At 44.3% G+C, this 23,855-nt stretch overlaps 1 protein-coding gene across 1 annotated transcript in view; it reads left to right on the forward strand.

Annotated features, from left to right (window-relative positions):
* The window catches only part of LOC139373274 (alpha-1,6-mannosylglycoprotein 6-beta-N-acetylglucosaminyltransferase A-like), a 106,014-nt gene that overhangs the window by 19,530 nt on the left and 62,629 nt on the right, over positions 1–23,855 (forward strand). The window contains exon 4 of the mRNA XM_071113603.1: positions 2,891–3,055. Coding sequence (XP_070969704.1) covers positions 2,891–3,055 — 165 coding nt within the window. The remainder of the gene's footprint in view (positions 1–2,890; positions 3,056–23,855) is intronic.

A 23,855-nucleotide genomic window follows, 5' to 3' on the forward strand; every position in this document is an offset into this window, starting at 1 on the left:
AATGAGCACCTTATTTCCTTAATAGTGCACTACATTTGACCAGAATCCTATCGGCCCTGGTCAAAAGCAGTGCACTATATAGGGAATAGGGAGCCATTTTAGGACACAGTCACAGTTTGTCTCCATGCTCATCACGTACCACGTATCGGCTCATGTAGACATTTGACATGAGTGAAGAACGTGACTCAACTAACACAGTTGGTATCTGTAAAGCGCTGTGACTGCAATGTAAGCTTTGCTCCCTCCCTATGGGTGCCTCTGCGGAGAATGAACGTGTCCGGCTTTCGCATGCATATTTCAGCTCTCATGTTTCATTTTGAAACGTATTGCTTTGTTTTGCTTTGGGAATGAAGACAGAGTCAAGTCATGAATTTTTTTAGCAGACAGGTGGTAACGATGAATGTGGAGTTGGGGACTATAAAACAACTATCACAACCGTATGTTGATTCAGTTCTGTAACAGTATCTGTTAATAAAAGTGGGTGTCTAGAAAGTGATCTGAACCAAAGAACTTGGATAAGTAACATACTGCTACCACCACTGTCTTCTTAAATCAACGTATCTATGTAATAGTAGTATTTTTACCACCGTTTTGGCCGAATACCCAATTCGGATTGGTTTGATGCTGTGAATTGTACTTTGCTTTTCTTACAGTAAGCCCATCTATCCCATGGATTTAGCAGGCCTGTTTTCACACCTACTGTATTACACTACTTGGCCACTTGAATGCAGGCTGTCCACACTCCGCCCTGAGCCACGCATTTATATTTCCCTTTGTTTTAAGCTGGCTTAATTATTTACAGCGTTCCGTGCCTGTCGGAAAGACTGAACATTTCATTTGTTAACGTAAACCTCATCGTGCTTTGGGCACTCCTTTGCAAACATGCCGAGGAATGTTTATTTCTGAGACTCAATTTGCTGCGACCTGTAAAACATTTAATTAGCTACACACACAGATCAGCCATGTGGGGAGATGGCCTACTCTACCTTGTCCAGGTTAGGTAGAGATGGATGGAATGGGCAGTGTGTTTGGACTGGGTGGCATTGTGTTTGGACTGGGTGGCAGTGTGTTTCTTTCTCTAGTGCTCGTTTCTCTGTCTGTGTTGATAGAGGTCAGGCCGGGCGGTTAATGCTCAGAGCAATGTGTTTTCCGAGGGCACAATCTAGTGTGTGTAATTATGTTCAGCCTGATGCCCTGGCAGTGGCAGCACCACTCTATTTCCGACAGTGCACTGCTTTTCACCAGAGTCATATGGGCCCTGGTCAAAAGTACTGCACTATATAGGGAATAGGGTGGCATTTGGGCCGTGGTCCAGCTTTCAGTTGATTTCTTCCTTGTCTGACGCAGCGACGCTCCCTCCCGGAATCTGCTTATCTCCGCCCTACCCAGCCATTCAGAGCAGACAAAACGCTGCAGCCTCCCTCTCTCCCTCACGCCTACTCTCCTCCCCTTCCACGCCGCGACGCGCGGCCAGAGAAATTGCACCGCAGTCGGCGCACTGACGTGTGACAGACTGGGTGCGATCGCTGTCTTCACAGCTCCACCGCCTCATGGAATGTTAATGAGGTTGACGACATTCCGGAATATTCTTGGGGCGGCGGGAGGAAAGGAAAACGTTTCAGGGGCAGAAGGGTCATGCCATATTTAATTTTCTCGGTAGCTACTAGTCAAAATTGATCAACTGTTTTGTGGCAAGATCTTAGGTCATTCCAATAAACAATATGTTAAGCATGTTGGATTTTGTTTTATCAGAGTTATATGCAAACTAATAAAATTGAAACCGAAGCCAAAATGTGTGTTGCATTTACAAGTCAACATTGATCAACTGTGAGATCTTACAACACCATAAACAATAATATGTAAATAATACAAAATAAAAAAATCGGACAGTTATAACAAATGGAATTGAAGCCACTCAATGTCCTCATGGCTGCTGGATGGTAAATATCAGATAAACACCATTAAGCCTTCGCACTGAAATGCCAAGCCCTGCATACCATTTCCTGAAATGCTACTGAAATTAACAGAGATGATGTCATTGTGAATGTCAGATCACTGTGTGTCCTTTCTATCCCACCCCACTTCTTATTGGCTAGCTACTGGGCTATGTCCCACTTATCGCTCCTTACTCCCTAAATATGCATTTGTTCACTACCTTTCACCGACTTGAAACGAGATGAGTGGTATAAGAAACATGGTGGTGAACAAATGCAATACACTTAGATTTGTGGGAAGTAGTGAACGAGGGCACACTTCAGGAAGGAGACGTTATTGGGACACAACTATTGTGAATGTCAGCTTACTTTTTTCAGTCCCATCGTCCATCCCACCTTTTGGCTAGCTACCGGAGTCAGGAGAAGACCATAGAAATCCACAGACCTAAATGAAGCAGCAAGGTCATTCTCAAAGATACCCGCAAGCGCAGTTAAACATTTAAATGAGTCCCTTAACGGACAGCATGAAATCCAATGATTTATTGGGGTCGCTGAAATAAGCTGATCCTCTCCTCTTGTTTTTCATTTTTCAGAGGAAGGCCAATAAGAACGGTCCGTCTCAGTATACAAGGCATACTCCGATTTACTCACACCATAACGATATATTGATTAGCCTAGTTATGAAGATGAAAATAGAAAATAATTTTCTCTGGGGGTGAGTGTGGAGAGATACTCACTGGCATTATATCACTATGCTGTAATTTTCTCCTTGTCCTTCGAGAAGTCAATCTGAGATTAGAATATGACTATTCATGAGATCAATAAAAATTATAAGAAAATGAAAGGGAAATATAGAAAACACTGTATATTTTAGCCTCAAGTTATGTTAGCTGGTTAGCAGTAAGACTGATATGAGGTATCTATGCTTCATGCTGTACTGTGTTTCCCTATGCCAGATCTGAAGAAGACTCTGGCGGTGCTCCTGGACAACATCATGGTACGGCTGGGCAAGCTGGAGTCCAAGGTGGAGAACATCTACAACGGCACAGGGGCTAACCTGACCAACGGCACCAGCACAGTCACGCCCAGCGCCTCCAATGCAGAGAAGGTCAACGTGGCAGGTGAGGCTCACTCTCTCCCTTACGAGTTTACCCCCCCCGAAGATGGCTAAATCTTCCTTTATTGAAGACATTCAAAACAAGACATTGCACCTTGAAAATCCCCAGTCCTAGTTCTGGAACATGTCAAAGTAATAAGACATAGGCCTATAGCAGGGGTGTCAAGCTCAATTCCTGGAGTTGCTGAGTGTCTGCGGGTTTTCAGTCCTCCCTTGTACTTGATTGACCAATTAAGTTAGTTAGGAACTCACCTGGTTTTCTAGGTCTGGACACTAATTGAAAGGAAATAACAAAAACAATTAACGGACACTCAGTTCTCCAGTGACTCCGATGTGAGCTTAGGTGAATAGTGCTATTTATGCTGATAAGAATAAAGCTGTGCTCTGAGCCTGCATTGAAATGGCTCTATTCACCTAAGTTACCCCTCTATCCTTAACCTACTGTAAGCAGTTGAATGCTCCAATATTCAAACCCATAGAAAACCTTTCTGCTTTCGCATACCTTTTCTGCGAGAACATAGAAAGCTCTCTTTATAGGCCGCGGCCTTGAACATAGCTTGAATAAGGCCTCTCATTCACACATGCGGCGGGCCCCATTTTATTAGCCTTCATTTATTTTTCTTTCAGTTTTAAGATGACATGTTTGCCGGCTGGGAAATACTGAGTGTTTGTTTGCTCGGGTGGGCCCTGGGATTGGCTCTCAGTAGTTAGTGAAGTATTTAGAGGTTTCAATGGGGACTTTGTGTGGCGACTGAATATGGTCGGAATTACATTATGACGATTGAGTTACAAACGGAGCGTTTTACTCTTGAGAGAGCTAGGCCCATTCCGTTCAGGCTTCAGAACGTTTCTTAAACAAAAGAAAGAATGTTCAACTCGGCCTCCTTTCTGTGTTAGGATGATTTTATATTTAAAAAAAATAAAAAAATAAGAATACTGCCTCCGTCTTGGGCTGCTTCAGTATCAGTGACAGTTCCCTGCTAGCTGTATCGGTCAGGACATTGTGGTCCTTCTGTACTGCAGCAACCGCTACTTCCTGTGCAACAGCGATAACAAGATGGAGGTTATCTCCTATAGCACATTAACGGTGCACTGATATCTCAATCCCACCCTTTGTCAACCAATGGAATACTCTGGCTTTGGACTAGTCTAGGGAAAGAGACCATACTGGTTGTCTTGACTTCTAACCTGTAAATAGACGCACGTATCATTTGGCCGTGTGGTTTGCCCCAACAGTCTGAGTCGTCCCTGAAACACCACTCTTCCTCTCCACCTCTGTCCTGTGTGGCAGACAGCCCTGCCAACCCATTAGCTGTTTTCCCCTGGGCCATGTCGGGCTGGGAAGGCAATTACCCAGATAAGATCTGGACAGTGATGGGTTCACGCATGTCTTCTGAGAGGCTGCTAGCTATCAAGGTGGAGCACCCAGGGCCCCAGGAAGAGGTGTCGTGCTCCCACACTGTGTCTCAGTCAGACAGTTTGGGCCCTGCTCAGCCATGGAGAGAGGCCTCTGTTCTGACTATCAGACTTAACTACCGCTAATGTACTGCTTAGACAAAATATGCTGCTTTAATCACTGTAAATATGCACATTTTGGTATAATCATGAAGTAAACATCTATCTCCCGAATTTGATTGTCGCAGCTAAATAGCTTTACACTGTGCTCATTTTAAAGCTATCCCAAACATGTCACTTCTGGCCAGTGCCTGACCCACCTCACAGCTGTGTATGGATGTGGCTGAGTCACCACAACCAGCCACACAGTCGGAACTCGGAGGGCAACGCCTAGTCCCTTCCTAACTGCTCTCGACTCTGAGAGAGCCCCCCCACCGCCACCCATTAGCAGCTGTTTGGGACGAAGGTATTTGACAATGCCTCCTCCGTGTGGACTAAATAAAAACGAAGTAAATACTTGTTAGGCTTATCTGTTTTTGCTGGCACTGGCATAGTTTGGATTTGAGACCTACTCTGCAATTGAATGGCCTAACTCATGGAGCCAACAGGCTTCTCAGACTGTTGGTGGAGGAGGACCCTTAAAAGCATCTGAAAGATGTTGTCAGGTCATGTGACCAGGGAGGGTCTGCAGTGGCCACTCTGCTTCCTTGCAGTGATGAGCAAATTTGAGGTCAGATAAGGAAGTTCATGCGAGGTATGTTGGGGTGTAACTATTTAAGTTACACATTGTATTGTGTAGGCCTAACTTGGAATAAAAGAACAGTCAGTTTTGTTTTAGTCTATTTTATGGGGTTGTGGGTGAAATAAGGAAGTGTTAATGAGAACAGGGCTTCACTGTCCTTTTGCGGACTTATTTACGCATGGTTTTATCTTTATGTTTTATGGTGTAGTGGCGATTTTGCATCCCTCATTTGATGACTACTCTTAGCCAATTGGGGTCTCTGTTAGATATGAGTCTACTTCTGCATATCAGTCCTCTATCTAATCTCCCCTTCCTAATGTCTACATTTCCTAATGTTTTCCTTGTTTGGGAGCACAGCACCGGTCAGGACTATTGGTGGTTTGCAGACTGCTGCACAAGCCTCCTCCAGACCCTAACATTATTCTGTGACCTATAACATTACCTGCAGATAAGCTGAAGTAGAAAAGCCACATGGCATTAATACCTTTTGAGTTTCATTACCAGGATTCTATACTATGACAATGGTATTTAGGCCTAGTTTAAAAAAAATGCTTGTCTTTAGTGTGGATGTCAATCTGCCATTTTTTCCCCTGTTGTCCTGTATTATTACTATATCTTCTAATCTAAAGAGCCTCTGTGTCTCTAGCCCAGCTGAGCTGAATGGTGGCAGCCAGGCAGTGTAGTGGATGTGCCAGGTATCAGAAGCTCAGACCAGGCGAGTGATAGCCTTTCCCTCAGAACTCACATCCAGTGGCTCTGGACGGAGAGGAGACCCAGGCACCCAATAAGGACCTCTCAGAATCACTTCTTAAAAGGTGACATTCTAGAGTTCAAGTGACAACAGATGGAAACTAGCCTGCTAGCTAAATCTGGCATATTTACTGAAATGTTGTGGAATGTGAATTGTCCCTGTCAAATAAATGTAATTTTAAACAGTGAAATGCTCTGATTCCCCCTAATGTAACATGGAGTAAGAAGATGTTCAGAACTTCTAGAAGCAAATATACTGAACACAAATATAAAACGCAACATGTAAAGTGTTGGTCCTATGTTTCATAAGCTGAAAAAACAATGTCTGATGTTTTGAGGGAGAGTGCAATTAGTATGCTGACTGCAGGAATGTCCACCAGAGCGATTGCCAGAGAACTGAATGTTCAATTCTCGACCATAAGCCGTCTCCAACGTCGTATTAGAGAATTTGACAGTACGTCCAACTAGCTGTACAACCTCAGACCACGTGTAACCACACCAAGCCCAGAACCTCCACATCCAGCTTCTTCACCTGCGGGATCGTCTGAGGGGTAGTGGACCTAATGCCTGCTAGCTAAATTGACTGATTTCCTTATTTAAACTGTAACAGTTACAGTTTAAATAAGGAAATCAGTCAATTGAAATAAATTCATTAGGTCCACTAAAACTTCAGACATTGTTTTTTCAGCTTATGAAACATAGGACCAACACTTTACATGTTGCGTTTTATATTTGTGTTCAGTATATTTGCTTCTATAAGTTCTGAACATCTTCTTACTCCATGTTACATTAGGGGGCATCAGAGCATTTCACTGTTTAAAATTACATTTATTTGACAGGGACAATTCACAAATATGCCAGATTTAGCTAGCAGGCTAGTTTCCATCTGTTGTCACTTGAACTCTAGAATGTCACCTTTTAAGAAGTGATTCTGAGAGGTCCTTATCGGGTGCCTGGGTCTCCTCTCCGTCCAGAGCCACTTGATGTGAGTTCTGAGGGAAAGGCTATCACTCGCCTGGTCTGAGCTTCTGATACCTGGCACATCCACTACACTGCCTGGCTGCCACCATTCAGCTCAGCTGGGCTAGAGACACAGAAGATCACAGAGGCTCTTAACAGCACAAGGATGGCTCAATCTGGATTTGGCTCAGCGGGAGAGGATTGATTCAGCCAAACTCAGAACGGCCTTGGTGTGGACAATTGTCTGCCTGCTTCATGTTGATGCAGCCAATCACCAAGCAGTGTTTTCCTCTGAATGTTGGCGTAGCGCGTTAGCTGTCCCTCTGCTGAAATGCAATCATGCTGGTAGATGGAAGGGGGGGGGGGGGGGGTGTGTAAGAGGATGAAAGGCCAGGTGCCGGGCTCCTGAGATCTGGCTGGCTCTCTTCTCGTCTCCACCTAGCTGGCTGCCGTTGAAAGGTGTGGATGTTGCTTTTGGCATTGGCCGCAAGCTGGGCCTTCTGTGTGATTTGTAGCGAGTAGGCTGTTGTTTTTGAGACGCTGCCGGCCGTAAGTGCGGACAGAAAAGCCCTTTTCTGCCTCAGAATGGCCCATCTCTTTTGTCTTCTTATCGATCGCATCACGCCCGACCTAGGACAGACGACTGCCGACAATGGACAGAGGGCTAAGGTTTCAGTGATGCCGCACGGGACAATGACACCGCTGCCTCCCTGTGCACGACAACCCTAATGCATCACGGCAGAGCTAAGGCAGGATTATAATAGCGCTTACAATTTCACCTTGCAGACTGCTGCTGTCACAGAGAGTGCTTTTCTCTCTGAGGAAGGGATACTACTCTCCCTGAACAGTTGACTATCAAAGACCCTCTGGGAATGTTGTCGTTCAACATAATGTAGCCTTTGACATAACATGGATGAGTCATGTCACTGAGGTTTTTGTGCCGAAATGTTGGGCCAACCGTCTAGCCCTGCTTTGGATTAGACATAATGCGCTGTGATCTGAGGTCTACTAGTGGTGAGTGCAGAGGCTGTGTGTTTTCCTCTCACCGAGTGCACCGCTCTGTGTTCTGGGAGATTCTGTCCCCTCCAGAAACACTCGTACATCACCCACCGACCGACGGACGCTATCCAATCCGATGTCTCTCTCTTAAACAAATCAAAGTCCAGTTCTCCGCCGCTCTCCGCCTCCCAAGAACATGGTGCCTGTTCCGGAGGCTATAGGGTTACGGAACATTCAGATAGAAACGTGTTGTGTAGAACATTAAATGGTTGTCTGTCAGATTTGTTGGCTCTATTCATTCTTATTCTATCTGCAAAGTTTAGAGCTTTTCACCTCCAGGACTACACCACAGCTTTCTGGGCGTGCTCCTATAGACTTTGACTAGGGACCTGCCAGTGCTAAGTATGTCTTGGCTCAGTAGTCAGGGGCAGGTAGGACAAATATGTTGACCACTAAAGACCTCTCGGTTCAATAGTAGTAATAAGATTTGCTTGACAAAGAACGTCTCTACTGGGACGCAGCTCTGAGGCCTGGCAATTACAGGATCTCCAATGCACTTTCTCTCAGGTTGGTAATGCTGTACTGTATTGGCAGTGTCGACTGCATTATGGCCTACACAGGTCCAAATATGAGTGAGTCCTATCGCATAAAAAAATGTGCATTCAAAGTTTTACATTTTCATTGGACCTTGACACAAAACCGCCCAGACACATTCTTCAAATATTTGTTTGAGTCCCAACCATTGATCATTTAAAAAAATTTTAAATGTCACCTTTATTTAACCAGGTAGGCAAGTTGAGAACAAGTTCTCATTTACAATTGCGACCTGGCCAAGATAAAGCAAAGCAGTTTGACACATACAACAACACAGAGTAAAACAAACATACAGTCAATAATACAGTAGAAAAATAAGTCTATATACAATGTGAGCAAGTGAGGTGAGATAATGGTGAGATAATAAAAAAAAGGCCATGGTGGCGAAGTAAATACAATATAGCAAGTAAAACACTGGAATGGTTGATTTGCAGTGGAAGAATGTGCAAAGTAGAGAGAGAAATAATGGGGTGCAAAGGAGCAAAATAAAGAAATAATAAACTAGGGAAAGAGGTAGTTGTTTGGGCTAAATTATAGATGGGTTATGTACAGGAGCAGTAATCTGTGAGCTGCTCTGACAGCTGGTGCTTAAAGCTAGTGAGGGAGATAAGTGTTTCCAGTTTCAGAAATTTTTGTAGTTCGTTCCAGTCATTGGCAGCAGAGAACTGGAAGGAGAGGCGGCCAAAGGAAGAATTGGTTTTGGGAGTGACCAGAGAGATATACCTGCTGGAGCGCGTGCTACAGGTGGGTGCTGCTATGGTGACCAGCGAGCTGAGATAAAGTGGGACTTTACCTAGCAGGGTCTTGTAGATGACCTGGAGCCAGTGGGTTTGGCGACGAGTATGAAGCGAGGGCCAGCCAACGAGAGCGTACAGGTCTCAGTGGTGGGTAGTATATGGGGCTTTGGTGACAAAACGGATGGCACTGTGATAGACTGCATCCAATTTATTGAGTAGGGTATTAGACTATTTTTTAAATGACATCGCCGAAGTCGAGGATTGGTAGGATGGTCAGTTTTACAAGGGTATGTTTGGCAGCATGAGTGAAGGATGCTTTGTTGCGAAATAGGAAGCCAATTCTAGATTTAACTTTGGATTGGAGATGTTTGATGTGAGTCTGGAAGGAGAGTTTACAGTCTAACCAGACACCTAGGTATTTGTAGTTGCCCACATATTCTAAGTCAGAGCCGTCCAGAGTAGTGATGTTGGACAAGCGGGCAGGTGCAGGCAGCGATCGGATGAAGAGCATGCATTTAGTTTTACTTGTATTTAAGAGCAATTGGAGGCCACGGAAGGAGAGTTGTATGGCATTGAAGCTTGCCTGGAGGGTTGTTAACAGTGTCCAAAGAAGGGCCAGAAGTATACAGAATGGTGTCGTCTGCGTAGAGGTGGACCAGAGACTCACCAGCAGCAAGAGCGACCTCATTGATGTATACAGAGAAGAGAGTCGGTCCAAGAATTGAACCCTGTGGCACCCCCATAGAGACTGCCAGAAGCCCGGACAACAGACCGTCCGATTTGACACACTGAACTCTATCAGAGAAGTAGTTGGTGAACCAGGCGAGGCAATCATTTGAGAAACCAAGGCTGTCGAGTCTGCCGATGAGGATGTGGTGATTGACAGAGTCGAAAGCCTTGGCCAGGTCAATGAATACGGCTGCACAGTATTGCTTCTTATCGATGGTGGTTAAGATATCGTTTAGGACCTTGAGCATGGCTGAGGTGCACCCATGACCAGCTCTGAAACCAGATTGCATAGCGGAGAAGGTATGGTGGGATTCGAAATGGTCAGTAATCTATTTGTTTGTTGACTTGGCTTTCGAAGACAGGGTAGGATAGATATAGGTCTGTAGCAGTTTGGATCAAGAGTGTTCCCCCCTTTGAAGAGGGGGATGACTGTAGCTGCTTTCCATTCTTTGGGAATGTCAGACAACACGAAAGAGAGGTTGAACAGGCTAGTAATAGGGGTGGCAACAATTTCGGCAGATAATTTTAGAAAGAAAGGGTCCAGATTGTCTAGCCCGGCTGATTTGTAGGGGTCCAGATTTTGCAGCTCTTTCAGAACATCAGCTGACTGGATTTGGGAGAAGGAGAAATGGGGAAGGCTTGGGCGAGTTGCTGTGGGGGGTGCAGTGCTGTTGACCGGGTTAGGGGTAGCCAGGTGGACAGCCTGTCCAGCCGTAGAAAAATGCTTATTGAAATTCTCAATTATAGTGGATTTATCGGTGGTGACAATGTTTCCTATCTTCAATGCAGTGGGCAGCTGGGAGGAGGTGTTCTTATTCTCCATGGACTTTACAGTGTCCCAGAACTTTTTTGAGTTTGTGTTGCAGGAAGCAAATTTCTTGTTGAAAAAGATAGCCTTGGCTTTTCTAACTGCCTGTGTATATTGGTTTCTAGCTTCCATGAAAAGTTGCATATCACGGGGGCTGTACGATGCTAATGCAGAACGCCATAGGATGTTTTTGTGTTGGTTAAGGGCAGTAAGGTCTGGAGAGAACCAAGGGCTATATCTGTTCCTGGTTCTACATTTCTTGAATGGGGAATGCTTATTTAAGATGGGTAGGAAGGCATTTAAAAAAAAATCAGGGATCCTCTACTGACGGGATGAGATCAATATCCTTCCAGGATACCCCGGCCAGGTCGATTAGAAAGGCCTGCGCTTGACAGTGATGAGTGGAGGTCGTTTGACTGCTGACCCATTACGGATGCAGGCAATGAGGCAGTGATCGCTGAGATCTTGGTTGTAAACAGCAGAGGTGTATTTAGAGGGCAAGTTGGTTAGGATGATATCTATGAGGATGCCTGTGTTTACAGCTTTGGGGTGGTACCTGGTAGGTTCATTGATAATTTGTGTGAGATTGAGGGCATCAAGCTTAGATTGTAGGATGGCTGGGGTGTTAAGCATGCTCCAGTGTAGGTCTGAAGGGCAATCAGTTCACATATGGTGTACAGAGCACAGCTGGGGGCAGAGGGTGGTCTATAGCAGGCAGCAACGGTGAGAGACTTGTTTTTAGAGAGGTGGATTTTTAAAAGTAGAAGTTCAAATTGTTTGGGTACAGACCTGGATAGTAGGACAGAACTCTTTGCAGTAGATTGCAACACTGCCCCCTTTGGCCGTTCTATCTTGTCTGAAAATGTTGTAGTTAGGGATGAAAATTTCAGAATTTTTGGTGGTCTTCCTAAGCCAGGATTCAGACACGGCTAGAACATCCGTGTTGGCAGAGTGTGCTAAAGCAGTGAATGAAACAAACTTAGGGAGGAGGCTTCTAATGTTAACATGCATGAAACCAAGGCTATTACAGTTACAGAAGTCATCAAAAGAGAGCGCCTGGGAGTGGAGCTAGGCACGGCAGGGCCTGAATTCACCTCTACATCAGGTAGAGTAGAGTCAGGTAGAGTAGGATAAGGGTACGGCTAAAAGCTATGAGAATTTGTCGTCTAGAACGTCTGGAACAGAGAGTAAACGGAGGTTTCTGGGGGCGATAAAATAGCTTCAAGGTATAATGTACAGACAAAGGTATGGTAGGATGTGAATACAGTGGAGGTAAACCTAGGTATTGAGTGATGATGAGAGAGATATTGTCTCTAGAAACATCATTGAAACCAGGTGATGTCATCGCATGTGTGGGTGGTGGAACTGAAAGGTTGGATAAGGTATAATGAGCAGGGCTAGAGGCTCTACAGTGAAATAAGCCAATACACACTACCCAGAACAGCAATGGACAAGGCATATTGACATTAAGGAGAGGCATGCTTAGTCGAGTGATCATAAGGGTCCAGTGAGTAGTGAGGTTGTTTGGGGTCATGGCGATTCAGACAGCTAGCCGGGCCATCGGTAGCAAGCTAGCATAGGATGGAGGTCTGTTTTTAGCCACCTTGTGCGTTTCCGTCAGTAGATTAGTGGGGTTCCGTGTGGTAGAGGGGATCAATCCAATTGGCAAAATAGATATAGTTATAGTGACACAAGAAAAATTGTCCGATAGACCTATTCAGATAGCAGCCCATAAGACGGCTAATGATTAGCGGGCCGCAGATGGGGGTTCAGGGAACGTCGCAACGGAGGGGCTAGTTGGATAACTCCCTCGGGCAGATAACATCGATAGTCTAGTCGTGAAAGCCCGGTGGGGCTCAGCATCGGCAGTAAAACGGGTCCGGATAGTTGATTGTAGCCCAGGAGAGGCTGATGGAACTCTTCAGCTGGCTAGCTCCGGAATAATTGATGTTTGCCCCGGGATCAGACGTAAGCCAATAGTCACACGGATATCAGCTAGCTAGCTGCGAGATCCAGGAGTAAATGTCCAGAGCTTGCGATTGAAATCCGGGGATATGGAGAGAGAAATAGGTCCGGTATGTTCTGGTCTGAGTCGCGTTGTAGAAAACTGCCGATAGATTTTTGAGCTAAAGGATAGCTGATGACCACAAACAGTGGTTAGCTGAATACTAACTTTAGCCAGTAAACTGGTTAGCTTCTGGTTAGCTTCTGGCTAGCTTCTGGTTAGTTTCTGGCTAACTTCTATTGTGGATTTCAAATTTGAGGTAAATAATATATACAGTGGGGCAAAAAGGTATTTAGTCAGCCACCAATTGTGCAAGTTCTCCCACTTAAAAAGATGAGAGGCCTGTAATTTTCATCATAGGTACACTTCAACTATGACAGACAAAATTAGAAAAAAAAATCCAGAAAATCACATTGTAGGATTTTTAATGAATTTATTTGCTAATTATGGTGGGAAATAAGTATTTGGTCACCTACAAACAAGCAAGATTTCTGGCTCTCACAGACCTGTAACTTCTTCTTCAAGAGGCTCCTCTGTCCTCCACTCGTTACCTGTATTAATGACGCCTGTTTGAACTTGTTATCAGTATAAAAGACACCTGTCCACAAGCTCAAACAGTCACACTCCAAACTCCTCTATGGCCAAGACCAAAGAGCTGTCAAAGGACACCAGAAACAAAATTGTAGACCTACACCAGGCTGGGAAGACTGAATCTGCAATAGGTAAGCAGCATTGTTTGAAGAAATCAACTGTGGGAGCAATTATTAGGAAATGGAAGACATACAAGACCACTGATAATCTCCCTCGATCTGGGGCTCCACGCAAGATCTCACCCCGTGGGGTCAAAATGATCACAAGAAAGGTGAGCAAAAATCCCAGAGCCACACGGGGGGACCTAGTGAATGACCTGCAGAGAGCTGGGACCAAAGTAACAAAGCCTATCATCAGTAACACACTATGCCGGCAGGGACTCAAATCCTGCAGTGCCAGACGTGTCCCCCTGCTTAAGCCAGTACATGTCCAGACCTGTCTGAAGTTTGCTAGAGAGCATTTGGATGATCCAGAAGAAGATTGGGAGAATGTCATATGGTCAGATGAAACCAAAATAGATCTATTTTGGTAAAAACTCATCTCGTCGTGTTTGGAGGACAAAGAATGCTGAGTTGCATCCACAGAACACCATACCTACTGTGAAGCATGGGGGTGGAAACATTATGCTTTGGGCTGTTTTTCTGCAAAGGGACCAGGACGACTGATCCGTGTAAAGGAAAGAATGAATGGGGCCATGTATCATGAGATTTTGAGTGAAAACTTCCTTCCATCAGCAAGGGCATTGAAGATGAAACGTGGCTGGGTCTTTCAGCATGACAATGATCCCAAACACTTTGGTCGGGCAATGAAGGAGTGGCTTCGTAAGAAGCATTTCAAGGTCCTGGAGTGGTCTAGCCAGTCTCCAGATCTCAACCCCATAGAAAATCTTTGGAGGGAGTTGAAAGTCTGTGTTGCCCAGCCACAGCCCCAAAACATCACTGCTCTAGAGGAGATCTGCATGGAGGAATGGGCCAAAATACCAGCAACAGTGTGTGAAAACCTTGTGAAGATTTACAGAAAACGTTTGACCTCTGTCATTGCCAACAAAGGGTATATAACAAAGTATTGAGAAACTTTTGTTATTGACCAAATACTTATTTTCCACCATAATTTGCAAATAAATTCATAAAAAATCCTACAATGTGATTTTCTCGATTTTTTTTTTTTTCTTCTCATTTTGTCTGTCATAGTTGAAGTGTACCTATGATGAAAATTACAGGCCTCACTCATCTTTTTAAGTGGGAGAACTTGCACAATTGGTGGCTGAGGCGGGTTGCAGGAGAGTGTTTTGAAGTTGAGTTTTTGTAAAAGAAAATATATAAAAGATATGCGGAGAAAGGTGTATGTATATGTATATATGTGTATATACTGGGCAAGATGAGGACAAAGGACGTCTGACTGCTATGCCAGCTTGGGAGAAAAAAAAGATCATGCGGATATGGATTGTTTATTATATGTTTTGAGTTCCTGTTTGAGACTCTGACCTCGTGCACATTTGAGCGTGTGTGTCGTGTGTGCATCAGAAAACACTTCATAGCTTGGCGCATTGACTACCTTGACAGCCTGACATTGTGAGAGGCACTTCTTCACTGTAACACCTGACCTCTTTTCCATTAATACACAGTACGACATGCTACACGGGCTGACATTTGGAGGATGTGGCAGGAACATGTCTGGCAAGCCGTGTTGAGAGGGTCAGGCTCAGGAACTGACTGGTGGGTGTGTGTCTGGTTGGGTTCAAACCCGGGTCTCCTGCAAACGTGTCATCTCTCTGAGGTAAAGCCTAGGCTTCCGTTCTCATCCAAATTGCAAACAAAGTTACTCATCACACCAGCGTGGTTCATCGAACCACCTCTGTTACATGCACCACCGCCCTCTCACCAGCTTGTGAATAAGGACGGATGCCTCTGTGCCATCACACCTCGTCTGCCACCCTGCTCAGGGCCACTCGCAGAGAACAGCACTGACATTTCCAAGCTTTCACTGCAGTTGGGTTTTAGTCAAATTGGTTTGGCAATTGCACAGTGAAATGTACAGGCATCGGTACTGGGTAACCGACACCACGCAGAGGTAGGCAAGAGAAAAGGCTTTTGAACAAGGAGTAGGCTAGATAGTCTTGCTTTTTGAATAAATTGCCCCACTACAAAGCAAGATTGCTATCTTAGGAGCCAGAAAGGACATTTGTATTCTGAATCGCTTCCATGAGCTTTTGAATTTCCTTATCTCCTCTGGAAGTGAGATAAAACCTGCTCTGTGTTCCACCTGCATGACAGCATAATGGAAAACATTCTAGCATGTTTTTGAGTGCACTGCTGAACGTTTCTAGGCTTTTCCTGGAACAGGCTGCTAACAGATCCAGTTGGAAACAACTCATGGGGGTGTGTCCCAAATGGCACCCTTTTCTCTACATAGTGCACTACTGCGGGCCCAGGTGAAAAATAGTGCACTATATAGGGAATAGGGTGACATTGGGGTTACGGCCCGGGAAGGCCTCTGCTTTGCATCAGTGCAGATTTAGCAAACCATTTGCAGTACAACATGCAATGTTTTCTTCCCCTGTCTAGCTCACTTTTTTAGAGCAATTATTGGAGGTCTCCCCATAGACACTTATTCATATGGAGTGCGGATGAGGATCTAAATGTAAACAAACTGCGAGAGGTTGAGAAATGTGGCCACTTGCATAGCTCACAAAGGAGGATAATGTATCATGCCTCGAAAACGTGTTCTGCAGTGCCCTGCCTGATCAAGGCCTGGATTGGATGGGATGGCTAGCTGGCTGGCTGGCTGGCTGGCTCCAGCAGCCAGGCCATGTGCGCCACTCAGTTTCACTCCTCTCCCTTTCTGTCTCTTTTTCTCTCCTCTGCTGGCTTGTGTTTGACTGTTTGAGCCGTACTGAACGAGGCAGCCGTATTCAGGGGGGCGGTAAACAGAGCGCTGCTCTGTATTAACTCCCCCCTTTCTAAAACAGATATTTGGGTTTTGTTAGAACTAACAGTGGCTCTGTATACGTTCAGAGAGGATCAACTTTAGCCTCATCTGGGGCCCTACACTTGTACAGCATGTGTTGTTGTTGAGGCGGTCGCATCTGTTTCTACTCTGGTTCGCGGTGGTAGATTTGACTATTTTTCTTAATTCATCAATGCACTCCAACAACCCTAGCTTGGTCCCAGATCTTGTGCTCTCAGTTGACGTGACAATGACCATAGGAATTGGCAAGACCACACAAACAGATCTGGGACCTGGCTAGTCTAACCTCGGTTTAGTGATTGAATCAGGTCTTAGAGAATGTGCTGATGTTTTTGTTGACAGGAATCATAATAGAGGATACACTTAAGATAGCCCGATCCCTCTACAGTCAGTAACAAGGCATGATTGTTTCATGCTGGCTGTACACACAGTAACATATTATCATGCAGCCTTGGGAAGGACCAATGTTTTCCTGCATGGATAATGCTATGCAAATATTGTAGCTGCAGTATGAGACATTTGACTACAGGCTAGTCATATTGGTGCTAGCTAGTGTTGCTGGGTGTAGGGTGAAGTTGCACTTAGATGCTGATCTTTTGTCAGTTTAGCATTTTCCCGCTAAAGGTTAAGGTTAGGATTGGGGGGAGGGAAGCTGATCCTTGATCTGTACCTAGGAGAGACATTTTATCCCATAGAAGTACAAACAGTCATGTGTTCTCCATCACAGTTCTGATATTTTATGGTCTATATACTTTAAACCAGTTTATGGTGTGAAGGCACAAAGTCGCCGCCAGCAAAACACTAGAGCTGTAAATGTAAAACCTCTCTTTTGCCTCTGTGCAAATCAGGTCGTTTATGGTGATTCTAGGGGAAAGGTAGTTTATGATGCTGATATTACAGAACGACCTTTGGAAACATAGGCCTAGGTTTAAATGAATGGGAGCGCGAATGGGTACACCTGTTCTTGCACATTGCACTCTGGCGTTTCCTCTATGTACAGATCTAGGATCAGCTTCTCCTCCCCCAATCCCAACCATCAGGGCATAAAATGTACTTTTTGGTCCACCAGCCACTGTGGCAAAAAAAGTACAACAAAACAACAAAACATACAAAAATTGATTAGCATGCTTTGTAATGTAATGCTTTGTAATGTTTCAAAAATAATAAATATATTACTAGTAAGACGTAACTAATATGGTGTATATTGTGTATATATATATATATATATATATATATATATACGTACATTCACACACACACAGTTGAAGTCGGAAGTTTACATACACCTTAGACAAATACATTTAAGCTCAGTTTTTCACAATTCCTGACATTTAATCCTAGTAAAAATTCCCTGTCTTAGGTCAGTTAGGATCACCATTTTATTTTAAGAATGTGAAATGTCAGAATAATAGTAGAGAGACTGGTTTCTTTCAGCTTTTATTTCTTTCATCACATTCTCAGTGGGTCAGAAGTTTACATTTCGGTAGTTTCGGGTAGCCTTCCACATCATCCCACAATAAGTTGGGTGAATTTTGGCCAATTCCTCCTGACAGAGCTGGTGTAACTGAGTCAGGTTTTGTAGGCCACCTTGCTCGCACACTCTTTTACAGTTCTGCCCACAAATGTTCTATAGGATTGAGGTCAGGGCTTTGTGATGGCAACTCCAATACCTTGACTTTGTTGTCCTTAAGCCTTTTTGCCACAACTTTGGAAGTATGCTTGGGGTCATTGTCCATTTGGAAGACCCATTTGCGACCAAGTTTTAACTTCCTGACTGATGTCTTGAGATGTTGCTTCAATATAGCCACATAATATTCCTCCCTCTATTTTGTAAAGTGCACCAGTTGTTCCTGCAGCAAAGCACCCCCACAACATGATGCTGCCACCCCCACAACATGATGCTGCCACCCCCATGCTTCACAGTTGGGATGGTGTTCTTCAGCTTGCAAGCCTCCCCATTTTCCTCCAAACATAATCATTATGGCCAAACAGTTCTATTTTTGTTTCATCAGACTACAGGACATTTCTCAAAAAAGTACAATCTTTGTCCCCATGTGCAGTTGCAAACCGTAGTCTGGCTTTTTTTATGGCAGTTTTGGAGCACTGGCTTCTTCCTTGCTGAGCGCCCTTTCAGGTTATGTCGATATAGGACTCGTTTTAACTGTGGATATAGATACTTTTGTACCGGTTTCCTCCAGCATCTTCACGAGGTCTTTTGCTGTTGTTCTGGGATTGATTTGCACTTTTCGCACCAAAGTACGTTCATCTCTAGGAGACAGAACGCGTCTCCTTCCTGAGCAGTATGATGGCTGCGTGGTTCCATGGAGTTTATAATTGCGTACTATTGTTTGTACAGATGAACGTGGTACCTTCAGGCGTTTGGAAATTGCTTCCAAGGATGAACCAGACTCATGGAGGTCTACAATGTTTTTTCTGGGGTCTTGGCTGGTTTCTTTAGATTTTCCCATGATGTCAAGCAAAGAGGCACTGAGTTTGAAGGTAGGCCTTGAAATACGTACACCACCAATTGACTCAAATGATGTCAATTAGCCTATCAGAAGCTTCTAAAGCCATGACATCATTTTCAGGAATTTTCCAAGCTGTTTAAAGGCACAGTCAACTTAGTGTATGTAAACTTCTGACCCACTGGAATTGTGATACAGTGAATTATAAGTGAAATAATCTGTCTGTAAACAATTGTTAGAAAAATTACTTGTCATGCATGAAGTAGATGTCCTAACCGACTTGCCAAAACTATAGTTTGTTAACAAGAAATTTGTGGAGTGGTTGAAAAATGAGTTTTAGTGACTCCAACCTAAGTGTATGTAAACCTCCGATTTCAACTGTATATATTTATTTTAATTTTTTTTTTTTTTACCTAAATACACTACATGACCAAAAGTATGTGGACACCTGCTCATTGAACATCTCATTCCAAAATCATGGGCATTAATATGGAGTTGGTCCCCCTTTGCTGCTATAACAGCCTCCAGTCTTCTGGGAAGACATTCCACTAGATGTTGGAACATTGTTGCGGAGACACTAATGCCACAAGCATTAGTGAGGTTTGGCACTGATGTTGGGCAATTAGGCCTAGCTCGCAGTCGCCATTCCAATTAATCCCAAAGGTGTTCAATGGGGTTGAGGTCCGGGCTCTTTGCAGGCCAGTTAAGTTCTTCCACACTGATCTCGACAAACCATTTCTGTGTGGACCTTTCTTTGTACACGGGGGCATTGTCATGTTGAAACAGGGAAGGGCCTTCCCCAAACTGTTCCACAAAGTTCAATGCACTGAATTTTCTGGAATGTCATTGTATGTTGTAGTGTTAAGATTTCCCCTTCACTGGAACTAAGGGGCCTAGCCCGAACCATGAAAAAAACATGAAAAAACAGCCCAGAACATTATTCCTACTCCACCAAACGTTACCGTAGGCACTATGCATTCGGGAAGGTAGGGTTCTCCTGGCATTCACCAAACCCAGATTCTGCCAGATGGTGAAGCGTGATTCATCACTCCAGAGAACGGCGTTTCTACTGCTCCAATGGCGGCGAGCTTTACACCACTCCAGCCGACACTTGGCATTGCGCATGGTGATCTTAGGTTTGCCTTGTGTGGGGCTGCTCATGAAGCTCCCGATGAACAATCAGCAACGGGTGTGGCAGAAATAGCTGAATCCACTACTTTTGTGTATATATAGTGTATCACAGAGGAGACAAACATGTCCACCTGCACTTTTAAGGTTACCGTTGTAGTGCAGACTTAAGTCCTGTTTGTGCCTTTTGAGATTTGATTCTGACTAGTAGAAGCGTTTTCTTCTCTTTCCTAGTAGTTGAAATTCCAACATAGAAAAACAACCTAGCTTGTGAACAAAACAATGTAAATAGCCAAGAAACCCAAGGACAAAGTCTCACTTCAGCAGACTTTAGTTTCAAGGAAATTAGACAGACTTTTATGGATGGGCGCAGTGCTTCAAAAAATTTATATTTCAATCAACACCCCAGCTAGGCGATGTTGTAGCGCAAAGTAGAGTAAGCTATATAGGATACATAGTTCTTTGACTTTGTGTGATTAATTTACCAGCTATGAAACGACAAGGCAGAAATACTTTGAAAACAGCTACTGCAGCATTTATTTGACTATAAATGTGATAATTCTTGACTATTTGTATTCACACATACGAGTAAAATGCTCGCCCTGACCACCCGTCAATGCCAAAATCTACCCGCAGGTGGATGGTGTTCATTTTAGGCCCTGTTAACCATTAGTGGAAGAAATGCAGCATCTAGAGGCGACTTTAACCCACACAGCACATTGAAGCCCTTTGAATGAGGAATGAACATTTAAAATCACATTTTATTTGTCACATACGCAGAATACAACAGGTTACAACACCTTACAGTGAAATGCTTACTTACAAGCTCTTAACCAACAATGCAGTTCAAGAAATATAGTTAAGAAAAAAGTAAAAGATAAAATAAAAAGTAACACAATAAAATAACAAGGATATATATATATATATATATATATATATATATATATATATATATATACATACATACATACATACATACATATACATATACACATATATATATATATATATATACACACACACACACACTGGGGGTGCCAGTACAGAGTCAATGTTATTCAAATGCTATTCAAAGCCCAGTCCCTGACTACCTGAATTCTCAGAAATATTACTCTCACGATGGTTTCTTCCCTCCGTTGCGGCTTTGTCTCATTAGTAAATATTACATAGCTCTTCTTAATTAATTTGGATCCGGGGAACATTAGTCATGCTTGGGAGATGATGAAATGATAAATCAAGGCTTTTGGCTGCCACAGGCACTCGGGGAACTGTTGTTATTTACGCTGCTGTGAGACTGAAGTTCTGGTCCTGGTTTCCCAAAATTATCTTAAGCCTAAGTTAATCATTAGAACCATTGAGCTCAAGGCTAAGTTCGTCGTTAGAACCATTGAGGTCACTGAACTTAGCCTTAAGATGCTTTTGGGAAACCAAGCCCTGGTGAGAGCCTGTAGCCGAGAACGGACACACACACACACGGACACAGACACACACACACCACACACCACACACACACACACACACTAGAACAGGCATGTTGTTATGTTCTTACACTGTTGTGAAGTCCTGTAGAGAATAAAGACTGTTCTGGATGACTTCTCTAGACTAGAGTCAATCAACAACAGCCACGCTGGCAGTTTCGCTCCAGGTTTGTCTGTGTGTATATTTTTCCTCCCTGGAAAATCACCCCTGATTATGGTCATCATCCAGCTTCTCCGCTTCCAAAACATCCCCTCAAAGTCCACACAGCCTTATTTTTGTGGAATTCCACTTTTTTCCCTCCTCACCCCTAGACCTAACTCTTACCTTAAACCCCCAAAACCCTAACCTTAACCCCAAAAACCTAAACCTAAACATTTAAATATAATTTGACCAAATTCAACAACAAAAAGAGTCCTACAATTGTCAAGGCATTATGTGAATTTTTAGGAGATTGGCGTCCTGATAATGTAGGAAAACAAGTGTGTACTCTCTCACTCACTCACTCTCTCACTCTCTCACTCACTCACTCACTCACTCACTCACTCACTCACTCACTCACTCACTCACACTCTCACGCTCTCACACTCTCACACTCACACTCACTCACACTCTCACACTCACTCTCACACTCACTCACTCACTCACTCACTCACTCACACTCACTCACACTCACTCACTCACTCTCACACACACACACAGCCCCTCTCCTCCTGTCACCCCACTGAGAGCCTATAGCTGTTCTGTGGCTGAGAGGGCACTCTCCATTATCTGCCTCTTGCTTAATTGATGAGGTGTTCAAAAATGTCTTTGCTCGTCACTCGCAGGGAAAAGTACACCCAAAGTTGGCCGAGGAGCTGTGGTCTTGATGGAACAGAAGCGGTGAGAGAGATGCAAAGCGCGGAAAATATATTTTTTATATCTTGCCATTATGGAGTTGGACCATGGTTGAGTCTGAAATTGCACCATATTTCCTTTATAGTGCACTACTTTTGACCAGGGCCCTTAGGGCTCTGGTCATAAGTAGTGCACTATATAGTGAATAGGGCACCCCATGTATCTCTCCCACTCTGTAACGGCACCTTTCATTGTTGAGTGGATTCCATGATGCTTCTTCCTTACGTAATGCGTCCAGAAAGCTAAAATGTCGGAAGGTGGGTGATGATGAGCGCAGGACTGTGAGGAAAGGATTGAGATTGAAGGGGGGCTGAGGAAGAGGAGAGGGTGTAACTTGAGCCTGATGTATTTAGTCCAAAGTACATTTCGGGTTAACCCAAGCTAAACCTGGGTTTAGCTTTATGATCAACTCAGAGAAGCAAAATGACAATGGAGAGAAAATGCCTCCTTCCTCTTTCTACCTTGGATATACAGCACTACTACTGCTAGTAGCTGCCTTCCTTTCTGATTTAGGCTTGTAAAATTCCAGAATTGTATTTTGTGATTGTCTGGATCTTATATCATCTGTTAATAGTTCCATCTGGATTTCGAGCAAGGGTATAATGGAATTAATTTTTGCAACTCTGATCGGATGACATTTTGTACTGGCAAACCATAGAACTCCTCCTCAAAGATCTCCAGTGGTACTGTGTCATTGAGTAGCACCCTCATGTTTCCTTCATTCAGTGGAAGTGGTCTTATGCAATGCTGCTAAATGTGTCATCTCTCCACCATCACCGCCTTAGTTCTCTCTACCTGTCAAGTAGAGGGTTGCTTAGGCTCTCGGAGGGCTTATTGGCTCGCATTATCAGAAGATTGCAGACGACACAACAGTGGTAGGCCTGATCACCGACAACGACGAGACAGCCTATAGGGAGGAGGTCAGAGACCTGGCCGGGTGGCACCAGAATAACAACCTATCCCTCAACGTAACCAATACTAAGGAGATGATTGTGGACTACTGGAAAAGGAGGACCGAGCACGCCCCCATTCTCATCGACGGGGCTGTAGTGGAGCAGGGTTGAGAGCTTCAAGTTCCTTGGTGTCCGCATCACCAACAAACTAGAATGGTCCAAACACACCAAGACAGTTGTAAAGAGGGCACGACAAAGCCTATTCCCCCTCAGGAGTCTGAAAAGATTTGGCATGGGTCCTCAGATCCTCTAAAGGTTCTACAGCTGCAACATCGAGAGCATCCTGGTTGCATCACTGCCTGGAACGGCAATTGCTCAGCCTCCGACCGCAAGGCACTACAGAGGGTAGTGCGCACGGCCCAGTACATCACTGGGGCTAAGCTGCCTACACCAGGCGGTGTCAGAGGAAGGCCCTAACAATTGTCAAAGACCCCAGCCCCCCAGTCATAGACTGTTCTCTCTACTACCGCATTGCAAGCGGTACCGGAGTGCCAAGTCTAAGACAAAAAGGCTTCTCAACAGTTTTTACCCCCAGGCCATAAGAATCCTGAACAGGTAATCAAATGGCTACCCGGACTATTTGCATTGTCTGGCGCCCCCCCCCCCCC

The sequence above is a fragment of the Oncorhynchus clarkii genome, chromosome 18, assembly GCF_045791955.1.
Source record: "Oncorhynchus clarkii lewisi isolate Uvic-CL-2024 chromosome 18, UVic_Ocla_1.0, whole genome shotgun sequence".
Taxonomy (NCBI): domain Eukaryota; kingdom Metazoa; phylum Chordata; class Actinopteri; order Salmoniformes; family Salmonidae; genus Oncorhynchus; species Oncorhynchus clarkii.